The sequence below is a fragment of the Pieris napi genome, chromosome Z (assembly GCF_905475465.1).
Source record: "Pieris napi chromosome Z, ilPieNapi1.2, whole genome shotgun sequence".
NCBI lineage: Eukaryota > Metazoa > Arthropoda > Insecta > Lepidoptera > Pieridae > Pieris > Pieris napi.
Window position 1 is genome coordinate 10,133,416 of NC_062259.1, and position 13,884 is coordinate 10,147,299.

General features: G+C 32.0%; 1 protein-coding gene across 1 annotated transcript in view; it reads left to right on the plus strand.

The window, feature by feature from the left end:
- LOC125062424 (bestrophin-4) overlaps positions 1 to 13,884 on the plus strand; it is a 39,352-nt gene that overhangs the window by 11,520 nt on the left and 13,948 nt on the right. The window contains exon 3 of the mRNA XM_047668348.1: positions 5,797 to 5,968. Coding sequence (XP_047524304.1) covers positions 5,797 to 5,968 — 172 coding nt within the window. The remainder of the gene's footprint in view (positions 1 to 5,796; positions 5,969 to 13,884) is intronic.

Here is a 13,884-nt window from a genome sequence, read left to right on the forward strand (position 1 = left end):
AATCCATATAGGTTGCCTAGCAAATTTCAGTCCAGAGTATGTTTGATTAATATTTAAAAAAAAAATTTTATTTATAATTTGCATGTAGTAAATTTTTTTAACTTTTTTCAATCAATATTTTTAATCAGGGTAGTATTATATATGTATCACTATAACCTTCTTTTATACTAAAGATGTATATATACTTTAGTGTCACATAGAAAATATACACATAAATAATGAATTGATTAAAAACAACCTAACGTTTGCATATTCTATGGGCTTCATACTTTCGATTGGTATAGAATTTATCTAATAATCATACCGGAGAAATGTTAAAAAAAATTTTTTTTTTTAAATTAATTAAACATACTCTGGACTGAAATTTGCTAGGCAACCCATATGGATTATATTTTTTGACATATTAAATTAAATATAAAATAAGTTTCATTAAATAAGCATCTCGGTGAAGGTCGTTGTATAGCGGGATCTTAGACCATTAACTACCACTACTAGACATGACCAACTTTTGTATGACTTGTTTTGCATCTGATAATTTTTTTGACTAAAGCTAAGATACGAGAGGTATGCTTAGCGCTGTGTCTGTGAGGGGATCATTATGAAACGAAACTTTTTGCGTACTATTTTTTATTATGTATAAAAAAGTTTTTCCTTTTCTTTAAACAGTGTAAACTCTATAACGTAAAAGGAGTTATGTTTGTTTGGTTTGACACAAAACCCATACATTAGTACACTCTTTATACCGCAACAGACACTCTCTATTACGGAGATATATTTTCAAATTTAGACATTCAGCTAGATACATTTATTTATATAATCTGCTTACAAAACTACCCTTTTGAGCAGCCGTCATAAACAGCCGTTTCGCCTTTGTTATTGTTAATTGCATTAACACGTGTGCCATTATTCGCAAACAAACCATCAAGATGGCCAGACAAAATACTCAAAAATAAATACAAATATTGGCATAGCAAAACACGGCATAGTTAACAGAATATATTTGTTTAGAATAATTTACATATTGATAGTAATAAAATTAGAAATTATTGTAATTAGTTAAATTTGTATTTTTTTCTCTGCACTCCATATAACGAATCTCTCTATAACTCTATATATATGTATATATATATATATTATGGACGTACTGGAGTCACACTTGCTCTACGTCTGGTTTCTGAATATCTTAAAATCATATCCTTATACATACGTGTTGCATTTGAAGGTTAAATTTCCGTTTTACGAATGTGAACAGTTATAATTAATTGAAGTAAAATTTATCTTTAATGATTAATTATATAAAAATATTGTGATGAAAATATACAAGCATGTACATTATAAAGGAAGTTGCCCTGAAGTTAAATGGTCTGAGTATAGTTTCAATACATATATAGTATTACAATATCAGTTACACTAGTTATCCATCGGTAGGGTCAATAATTTTATGCTCCATTACCAACGCATTCAAAGGATTCCGATCACTGATTCATTGATTAGATTAAAAAACTCATTAAACGTGCACCATTTTAATTTTAAAGGATCATTCGTCTATATTTTATTCATAAACATGTTAAATAATAATCTCCCTACAACAATTTATTAGTTTGCCTCACACAGTATCCGTTTCATTAATTATTTATGCTTTTTGTATGAAAGTCTTAATTGCGGACATATACCTAAAAATCTTTTAGTTGGAGCTGGGGATTACCCACTTAACTTTATGTTGAGGCTCATTTAGTTAAAGTACATAATGTACCTTCAAATCCCTATGTATTATTTTGTCCTTAGCACTCGCATGACATTGAAAATTAATAAATCTGATTAAACATTCTTTAACTATTTAAAACATAGGTTTCTTAGTAAGGGGTTATTTGTATATTCAAGCCCTAATTTTCCTTGGTTCGTAAGCAGGCAATATGGACAGTAATTCCTGTTTTGGTCTGTAAGACGGTGAAGAATATCTGTTATAACGACATCGAAGGGACTACTCATATTTGGTCGTAAAAACCGATAGTCGTAACAGCCGATGACGTTGTTGTTAAGTACCTAATACAATAGAATTCAGCCGGGCCCATTGATTTTGGTCAATATAACCGGTATGTTGTTCTAAACGATATAATATATAAATCATAACATAATCTTGACATATATGTATCTTCTTCTTAACTCTCGACACATAATTTATTGTGCGTTGTTTTTCCCTCCCGCTTTCGTGTGGAAACTGGAAAGTGTAGAAAATACGGATATAAAACATGGTAACGTCTGCCCAATTAATAGAGTCAAAAAAGGAATAAGTGATTCGAATCTATATTATCTAGACGAGTAGCTTTCCCCGGATGTAGGCTGAGGTGTGGACTCGCCGGATGATGGACAAGACACTTAATTTCCTCTAACATTGATTGTTATAAAGAAAGAGAGTACCAAGTGGTAACCTTCAAGAAGTCGTTACGGTTACAGTTTAAATATGAAGAAATTTCGTTTGTACAAAAATAATACATGTTTTCAATAATTAAAAATAAGATATACAAATAGAATGTTATGTCAATAAATACTCGGTGTAAGCAGCGTGGGCTAGTAGAAATGGCCAGTGTACATGTGTCGATTAGTGCCAAAAGTAGACATTAAATACATGTAAATAAATACTGCAAACCTTTAAAAACATAAAAATAACCACCATAGCCTACCTACCTATTTCCCATACGTCCTATCCAATAACCGGTTTGCCGGTTTATCGGAACTCGAAGTTATACATGTCGGGAGTAGAAGATGAAACCTCCTGATTATTATTGAATAACCTAAGAATATGTAAACTGAAGATTCCGTTAATACTAACAAATCCAAAATTTTAAGATGTTATCCAAGAATGTTAGTTTATGTCTATTTAAACAGTATACTTAGAAGAGCTCGTTTAATTAATAATAATAATAATAATAATCAGTGGCGCTACAACCTTTTTAGGTCTGGGCCTCAGATTTCTATCTGTTTCATGATCATTTGTTAATCTAATAGGCAAGTAGGTGATCAGCCTCCTGTGCCTGACGCACGCCGTCGACTTTTTGGGTCTAAGGCAAGCCGGTTTCCTCACAATGTTTTCCTTCACCGTTCGAGCGAATGTTAAATGCGCACATAGAAAGAAAGTCAACGACATACGACCTCAGGGATGAGAGTCGCACGCTGAAGCCACTAGGCCAACACTGCTCTAATAAAGCTAGCTAGTTTAACCATGCTAGGTTGCTAGGCAACTAACATGAACTGAGTTATAAAACTCCATTATTATATACAATATTTTATACCATAAAATGTTATGTTCGTTAAAAGCAAAGGTTAAATTGCGTGTATCGAAAAAATGCGATCACAATGTCACCTACATAATTATGCGTAAGATATTGCGACAGACAACATAATAACTGCATACATAAAATTAGCTTCTAGCCGCGGATTTACTCAGGGCCTAACAAAATTCGGATTTTGGATATAAGGCTTCCGAATCTTTGCTGAGTTTGACGAAATAAACATTACATTTAACATAAACTTCTTTATTATTTAGTGCACGAAATCTTTGTACCTTAATCTCAATTAAGTGTTACAGTTTATCAGTATAGTATGAGAAATGTTATTTTTTTGATAAAAGTGCTCTCTAAATATCGATAAAATGTTCAGGAATTGGTTGCTCCATTGCCACACGTCTATCTTCAAAACATGTCAATATTTTACGAAAATTATTATTAATAATTTAAGGCTCTCTACGTTTACAAATTACTAAGACCTTTATATTTAAATTTAAATCTATTCTAGTCGAATCAAGTTTTTTCATTAAAAAATAACTAGTTTGACCTTGAATGCGATATAATTGTTTTATTTTTTTCCACATACACTCCACCGCCAGCTTTAAATTACATGAATATTGTCAGTAACAAGAAGATATTTAAATTAAATATTTAGACCTGTTTTGCTCGGTCTGTGTTTTCTACCAAATGGTAATAATAACCGATACTTCTTCTAAGTCGCCTTCAATGCCAATTCCTGCTACTGATTTATTCCATTAAAATCCTATGGTACTTTAGTTAACTTTAAAGGCGTAGGGGGTTAATCATGTATATCATTGCTATTTGATCTTCAAAATAATAAAAAGCACTGGCGCTCTTAAATAGGTCTGAGCCTCAGATGTCTGTAGCTGTTTCGTGATCATTTGTTTTTTTCTAATAGGCAGTAGCAAGAGGACAAATCTTTGTTTTTAATTTATTTTATTATTATTTATTACTTGAGATGTCACGTGGAACGTGGTGTAATGGTTGCAGCTCCTTACAAACGTTGTGTAAAAAAATATTGGCGATTAAAAAGAGTGGCGGAGAGTTTATTGCCAGTTCTTCTCTTCCGTTCTACGCCCTTGATTTGAGAACTGGCAGTAATTGTAAAATAGAAGCATTTAATGTACATATTTCTTTTTGTCGTTCATAAAGTGTACATTGTGTTACCTATATGAATAAATGATTTTTGACTTTGACAAGTAGTTTTTGGTTCGAAGGCATGTCAGTTTCGTCATGATATTTTCCTTCACCGCACGAGTGAGTTTTAATGGCGCCATAGACCAAAAGGCCGTTGGTGCGCAGCTGGCGTGCGAAACTACGGGATGAGAGTCACTAGGCTCACACTGCGATCCAAGTCATTTGATTTTTATAATCTCTATATAAATAAAATTCTCGTGTCACAATGTTCGTTCCCATACTCCTCAGAAACGGCTCGATACAGCATTCAAAAATACATACAACCCTTAATTTTCATCTACCCTCTACGAGCAACCCCTATTTTTATTTGTTAGTTAAGAAGTTATAACTTGAACTCTGAGGTTTACATAGATAAAATCACAAAAAAACCTAAAAAGTTTTCATTCCGGAAAACCGGAAAAGTGGGTATGTACTAAAAAGTTAGGCTAAGTGAAATCACATAAAGGAGAAACGAAGTTCGTTGCGAGGGCAGCTAGTATGTTTATAAAAGTCTTACCTTAAACTTTTCAATTTTGATTATATATAAACACAATTATAATACCATACGTTAAAATTCTATTTATTAAAACCCAGACACAAATGATAAACTCGTTGATATATTTTAATTCCTCGGATATATTATAACATTTTCCTGCTAAAAGTATACGGGGAAATATTCCGCCTACCACGCAAAATCTACGTAACTTGCGGACGTTATAATAATCATATTTTTGGCTGAGTTTAAAAGTGTATGCGCAGCGATCTACTTTTTTATTTGCTCCCGGACCAAGGACCTCGGCGGTAAACGTGTTGCCTTGCGATGCTTATTTATTCCATTGAATGCTATTGATAACTTCAGTACACTTTGTATACTCGGAAAGACAATGTATGTTTGTATTATCAGTTTATTCAATGGGCAACATTATCTTTTGTGACTCATAAATATAGTTTGCTCAGTCCGCCGGGTGGGCTGCAGAGATACGATTGGCTAAAATATCACTCATTATATGCTTGAGTAAATAATTTAATTAATTTAATTGTTTCCCTATATACATTTGTAGGTTTCTGTCGCCGTCCTAATGTTACTTAGATTTATCAAGTATTCTATACGATACAGTTAATAGAATAATAAACTAATAACTATACTTTTCGAAAGCAAATACCATAATGCCGTCCGGTGATTTTATTCCATGTCTAAGCTTATTGTAAAAAAATCGTATTGTTTACTTTGTTTTGCCTTGGTCACCTCACAGGATAGATATGCGACCAGTACCATATATGCGTTCCGCCTATTACAAATAATATCTCTTTCCAGAATATTCGAGAAAGTGCGTCAATACTTCGGCGCGCAGAGTGAGACGATTCCAATGTCGTTTGTCCTTGGCTTCTACGTCAGCCTGGTAGTGAAGCGGTGGTGGGAGCAGTACAAGCTGCTTCCATGGCCAGACACACTGGCACTGTTTATCTCCGCTGGAATACCTGGTGCGGTGAGTATTCCTCCTACTAAAATATCCTGGCATTTTTATTTATTATAATAGCTTTTTTTTAATGTATTATCGTTTTAGTGTTTAAGTTCTTACTAATAAAATTGAGCTGTGTTATTGAAATTAAAAAGTTACCCTTATTTGTACACAAATACTGGAAAGAACCGTTCAATATTCAGCTTTTTTTATATTTCCTAAATTTCAATAAAACCTTTTTAATTGTTTTTTCATAAAACTGATATAAGATATGAGTTTTGTTTTGTCTTCAATCCCTTATAATTTGTATAGATTACGATTTTCCTTATAAAACGGAAATTCTTTAATGATGTCAAAATCGATAGAAAACAGAGCAATCTTTGTAGTTAAGCATGAATGTTTTCCAATTTCAAAATCTTCTTAAATGGCTGGAATTTTTTTACTTTTCCTGTTTGGTTTAGTTTTTGTGGATGGATAAAGGTGATTATACAACTCCAGAAGAATTTTATTTAAAAGTGAAAGTTGCAAAGCGATGTCATATATTGGGACAATTAACTAATCTCCATACTAATTTCACATGTATTCTAAAACCTGATTTATTACCTGTTCAAAGCTCTGCTCACAAATATTACGTTATGGCGATGTATAATTTACAGTTTAAGATTACAGCGAAATATTTTTTCCTTGTTGCATTTATTGCGAAACGTGGCTTTGCGATTTGTATTTAAAGTATAATTTATTTTTATTTAATCCATAGTTGCATATTTCAACTATAATATTTGTGGTATGTGATGACTCATATATTTATTTTCTTGAAAAGCACGTTATTTACGTGCTTTCACGTATTATAGAATTAAACGTTATACTATCACGTAAACGTGTATACATGATACATAAAATATATTTCAATTTCACAACGCATTAATTTAACTCTAACTTCAATAACGTTAATTTTCTAACGTCCTGTCTGAAGCCCTTAATGAATCCTGTATTTAAAGTCAGGACAACTTGTATTTAAAGTTTAAAGGACATCTTGGTTTCTGATAATTAGGTATATCAAAATTAATATAGAAATAACTTTAATTGCTAAAAATTAAATTCACCTTTTGGTCATAAATCTCTATGTACAAATCATTGGTATGTTTTGTTTATTGTATTGCTAATTCGTATGAAGGCCTTGATATAGACTTTGTACACATCGCGGGTGCGATTCGGGTCTCATACATACATCGATGGATTGGCAATAACGATTTACATTCTGAGCCGTACAGATGTCATGGCCTGTCCTTGCCAAGAGTTTATTACATACAGCATACCTTATACGAGCTGCCGTTGCTCAGCGGGTCGTTCAATGGGTTTAACGAGGTCCTGGGTTTGATTATAGTTTAGCAGGCTGTGGACGGACAGCTACTTAAAACGAAAACAACAAAAAAACAAAAATCAAAATACGTTTATTCAGTTTAGATGCGTCTTAGGGCGTGCTTATGAAGGTCAAAAACGTTTACAAAATTCGCGAAAGAGCAAGACTACGCCATCCAACAGAATATTTAAAGATGTTATTCATTGGCACAGCGCACATTCGACACTGTTATAACAGAACAGTTTTTAGTGTGTGATACTTGAAAATTCGTAAATATTATCACGATTAAAGTTTTTGGTACTAGTAAGCGTGAAATTAATGAAATTGAGTGACGAATTTCGAACATCAAACGAGTTATTGTAGCCGTGTAAACAATGAAGTAATAAATGACCAAATGTACGTCGGTCGCCGAATTATTTAGTTGTTAGCTGATGACGTCCGAATGCATCGTGTTAAGCAAAAGACAATACCCGAATATACGCGATGATAAATGTAATCGTTTACAAGGAGAGCGACTGTCTAGTACATCTCCAACACATCTTGTAGATTCCAACCAAATATGGCGAGAACGAGTGGTCTCCAACTTGTTGAATATTCTTTTACTACACATATCTTAATAGAAAACGATTCTATTGACTAGCAATATATATCGAAGAAATGAAGGCCCAAGAAAAAGACGAGACAATATAGACGAAAAGACGCTAGACTTTTTGTTACCGAACAATACCACATTCATTTGTAGAAACGCTGGCTATTTTGTTCTTGCTGTTGCACAAAAGTTCGTCCTTCTAAGCAATACTTATCTCATAATAGTATTACGCGGGTGATAAAGTATGCATGAAATCGGTTTCACTTTAACTATGACTTACATTTTTACGAACAGAAGCTCATAAATATTCACCAAGCATCGTCCAGATTTGATGGAACTAGTTTTCTAAACGGTTTACATTTTACAAGAGGTCTTTTGAATTTTATTTTAAATTTTAATCAACTATACTTTCTATTATTTAGTTTAGTAGGTTTAAATTGTTCTCTTATAGACTTCCAGTTATCATGGATAGCGATTCTCTACGTCCTAGTTAGATTTCAATAGTTCGGATTCGATTGGACGTTACCATGTGTAACAAAACGTCCATAATTAAATTAAAAAAGAAGTCCTTCTGTTAGGCTGTCGGGAAGATAAAATATAAATCATAATTACGTGTTAAAAGTCGAACAAATAAATGTCTCATTAACAGTTTAAAATGTTTTGCAATCAATAGAGAGAATCACAGACAAGGTAAAATACCAAGGATTTCACAAGTTATAATATTAATTGGGCAATTTTTTTTTGTGCGAGAATATTTTATGGTCTATGATTGTTCACGTCTGACGCGGGAGCTATTGTTGTTTTTCTAAACCAAATTTATGAAAAATATGTTTCATGAATAAGTCATAGTTTGTTTTTAACTTTAAACATTTTAGTTGCTCTTCGAATAGTTACTATTAACTAGGCTTCACATCCTACTTAAACCATGTTACTCACACAAAAAAAATCCGCATGAGTACGAAGACAACGTCTCCCGACGTGAAATCACTTTAGGCTGTGGACGTCGGACTCACAAGTGAATTTTCAAAATTGGAATTAACAGATTTGTATGTGTGGCAAATACCGTAGCTTTTCGTCTTAAACATTTTACTTTGTACTTTGAACCTAATCACTTGCACCATATGTGCTATGTGATTTTGCCATATTAATATTGTTAATTGTATATAATAACGCCCATAAAGATGAAAAGATCTGGTCAGCCTTCCTAATAAATCTTTATGCGAGCTTTAATTAGTGGCTCGTTACAGCCTACTGCCATACAATACATAAAATATAAGGTCACCAATACAATATAAAATTTGCAAAAATTAAACGTACGTATAAAATCATCAAAGGTCAATTATTGGCTGGTTCAAACTTACTTATTGATTTTTAATTTTCAATAATAGAGTTTTCTGTGTGTTCTAGTCATCTTTTTATATTCATTATACATTGATTTGCTGTTTTAAAAGAGTACGGAGAGTTTTTTACGCCGTGTTTTTCTCTCGGCCTACACCCCTCTGTCTTCTTTGCCGATGAGTAGGGATGCCTACAAATTCAAATTTAATGACGTGGAATAAGTGATACATGTATCTTATGTTCCATAATAAACATATTTTATCTATCTATTAACACGTTTTGTTTAAATCTAAACTGATATTAGCGCTCCATTCAACGAATGAAATGTAACTGTTTACTTTATATAAATATATACGCCAAACAATTATTATGTTGGAATGTATATTCCAAGACCGATATTTTCTATATTAACCTCAAGTTTAAAGGACTCAATTTCAAGTAATACTTCTACGAAACCAACAAAAGTATACTCAAGGTTTCCCTCAGTACCAACTAAATAATTATAAAACGTGTTTTTAAATAAAATTCGACTCGGCGTTAAATATAATTAGTGTTATATAAACGTGCAAAAAAATAAACAATGGAAGTCAAATGAAGAATTGCAGTCAATGTTATCGAGTCATCAGTACCTGTAGAGATAAAAAATAGTATATAATAGTGAATATTAGTGTCTGCTACATGTCCTATAGCAGAATAATATAAATGGTCTTGATTAAGCAAGAATAATTCACATATAACTGCTAAAAACGTAATAAATATAATATCCAGCACACTTTTGAAAGTCTCAATGAAGGCGGCGACATTTTGTTTTCAAACCATATAATATGATTACTCTAAATTGTATGTCTTTACAGTTCAAAGCATTTTGATGCTTCCGCCGTTTGTTCAAATTCGTTAATTAAAACTCGAACTATACTCGGGAATATATATAGGAACGTTTGATATTTTCACATTATTAAGAGTTGTATGGGAGTTGTTGAGACAATATAACGAGCTACTGACTTGCAAATTCTATCATAAAAACATTAGAGACTTAATCATCGCTTTGGAGATGTACAAAAATGCTTATCGTCAATACATTGTTTAGGACATTTTTATACATAGATAAAAAGTTTACTAGTGATTTAGTATCGCATTCGTTTTTGGTGAATTTTATTACTTATTATAATTAAAACTAACGCAATACAGCGAGGAAATGCTGCCATGGTTAAAGGTACACTGCCACAGAGACCAAACTTAAATTTGTTTTGATTTTCTTTTTAATAATTTTTATTATTACTTTGTAGGTTAAGAAAATTGTAAATACTGTATACTTGATTGTAAATAAAATAAACTAATTAACCTTTGATATTAAAACTAAATATGGTTAAATATTCCCTAAACAAAATATGATCACAGGAATTGAGAAAATATATTATCCCATGATATTGTAATGGTTTTCGCTTATCCTTTTTTATCAATGCTTACATTCGCTAAAACCATCATTTTCAAGGTTAAAAAATAAAAATCAAATGTGACCGAAACATCTAAGTTAAATATACATCAACTACGTATACAGTATATAATGCTTATTAAAAGATTTCGACTTAATTATAAAATTTCAGAATTAAAATAAAATATTAAATAGCTAAACGTCGAGCAGTTATGAATATAAGTGCGTAAGAGTTATAAGTGCGCAAGTAAGTAAGAGTTATAATTTTAAACTTACATAATTGTGAACATCTTCTAAAAACTGCGCTACTTGCGAGATACAGAAATTAAATTACATAAAAGAATTTATTATTTCTTACAAATTATATTTTTACGGTACATCCGTCTTAATCGTTTCGTGATGGCGATGCTGGTGGCGAGGTAGCATTAATTGTACAAAAATGCACCTGCATCTTGTTTAATGTTGAGTAGTGACATGGTTAAGTAAGTTAATAAATTAAGTTTTCAATACTTAAGTTTAAATTAATTAAATCTTATTTAGTTCCATGAACAAATTAAAATCAGCCCAATATTACATCTAATCCTGTCAGCTGTCAAGTGACCACTGACTACCAAAACCTCATTGTGTACGAGTATATTCGAAATCAAAACCTCATTTATCATGTAAATAACAATAATGGTTCTAAATTTAAATTTACTGCCAGTTCTCCAATCAAGGCCGTACGGACGAGAAGGACTAAGTTAACTCTTCGTGACTCTTTTAAATTTAAACCTTTATATCATGCTCCTCATCACATGTTGAAAAATGAAAATGAAAATGAAAAATGAAAATGAAAATGAAAAAATATTTATTCAATCACTTACAATGATAACAACATGTGGCTGGAGCCTCCATTTAAGTATGTATAATATACTTGTGTTTGGAGTATCCGCTCTTCCTAGGTACACTTAATTAGGTATGTAAGTTTAGACAAAAGGGAATAATATTACAAAAACAAAACAATATTTATACAAGTTAAAAGATGCATCGTGTATGAGTGATAAATTGAGGGGTGTTCGTTGTATTCAGTTAAGTGTATGTTGATGTGTGAGAGTGTAAGTGTGTGTGAGTGAGTGTGTATGAGGTATGTGTGTATATGTCTGTATCATATGTTTGAGTGTGTGTGTTCTTTTAGAGTGTAAGATAAAAGTAGACTTTAGAATAGTAATTCTTAGATAATAGATTCAACTTCTTCATAGGTTTGAGTTTTTAACCAACAATTTATAGTTATTTTACATTTATATTTATTCATATTATATAGATTTAATTCCTTGTTTAATTTATTATATAAGTTAGCAGACTGGTAGCAGTACTGTCTATGAGCATATTTAGTTTTAAAAGTTGGTAAAGGTGCCACATTATGCCTTCTACGTCTGTTCAAAATACTAGGATCATATCCAATATGTCGATGGGTTCTAAGAGTAGTTTGCAGTACATACAACTTACGTACTGACAGAAGATCGCTAACCGCATATAACATTTCCGTAGGGAATCTGTATGGCTTAAAATGGATAACTTTGAGTAGTGACCTTTGTGCTCTCTCCAGTTCCAGGAATTTTATTTTAAATATTTAATTTAAAATAATTTTATTTCATGTTAAAGCAATTAATTATTGTAATTAAATATAAATTAAAAAAAACGATAATGCCGCAAATTGAAGGGCCATATCACTTCATGGTACATTAAATCCTCAGTGTATGGTACGGGTTTAAACAAAGCTTAAGAAACCGAGTTAGATAGGACCCGATCTTATCCCTTTTAACGACAGGTACAAAGATAGCTTAAATATTTCTAAATTTATTGATAGTGTTAGGCAAATATTACTTCCATACGAGGCTAAATTGAGTTACGTTAGTATTTTTATATATACACAAGTACTTATAGAAAGTCTCTCATGATTCACTTCACCGACTCGATTAAACGGAGTACAGTCGAAATGGCCTGACCTTGACCAACTGATGTTACTTTAACTATTACTAAAAGGGTTTTAGGAATGTGTTTAATGGCAGTATATAATACAGTTGATTATAAATCATATTTAATTACAACCGGAATCGGTAACCAAATAGTAATCGTAATTATAAATTGTAGTAGAGTACTACTGGTGATACTTGAAACTTAACCGAAAGCATTAAACGCTAATTGGTTTCATAGAGTAGGGGGCAACGGTTCATCCCTGATCCGGGAGGTTCACCGGATGTCAAGTAATACCTCCATATCCTTGTCAGAAGACTCGCGAGGCTGTTGCCGGTATAAAACTTTGTACGCTCTATTTCGAAGGACCCTTATTTGAATTTGTTCAGAACTCGACTCTCTACTATATGGACTTTGTTTTCGTCCACCCCCTTTGGATGCTGTTTATACAGCAGTAGCTGTGACTTTCGTCTATAGAAGTTATATTCTCCTCCTCCATTGGTTTACAGCAGTAGGCACGGCAGCAGGACACGGCGCCCTGTAATGGCTCCCGCGTTAATTCAGTCGATGGTCTATAATTGGACTATCACAAGCGTATGCTTGTGTTTGATTCGAGTTCGAATTTCTTAGAAAAGTTCTTAGAGATATATCTCATTCAACCCACTGAAAGAAGCTCTCTAAATATTTCATTAATTCTCTAGCGTAGCGTAGCGTAATGTAAAGTTTATAACTCGCGTTAAATGCGCACATAGAAAAGTCTATTGGTCCGCAGCTGGGTTTTTAATTTGACGAAATGTTTGCCAATGTGTAGGAACGTCAAATAAGTTAATTGTATAAATTCTATTTTTATTTCGTTAACAAACTATTATCTTTTTTTTTGATTTCTCAGTATATGTTTTCCTCAAGAGCCATACTTGTATGAAACTTCTCACACGACTCTCTTGATGTCAAGTGGTAAATCTTTTATGTAGACTTAAATATATTATGTAATGATCAAGTTTTGCTACTTATTTTCAAGTTAAACTTCCTGTATTTATTATCCTTATTAGAATTTAAATTAAATAATATAACTTCATTTATGTAATCTTATAAATACAATAACACAACAAAAGTTACATCATAACAGTAGCAAAGTGTTGTATTGTATTGAACATTTACTTCACATTGTAAATAGGTATAATAATTCTGTTATGACGATTTACTTTTTGTCTATTATATACGCAATTTACATAAAATTAAACATTTATTCTTAATAAATTTTTACATACTAA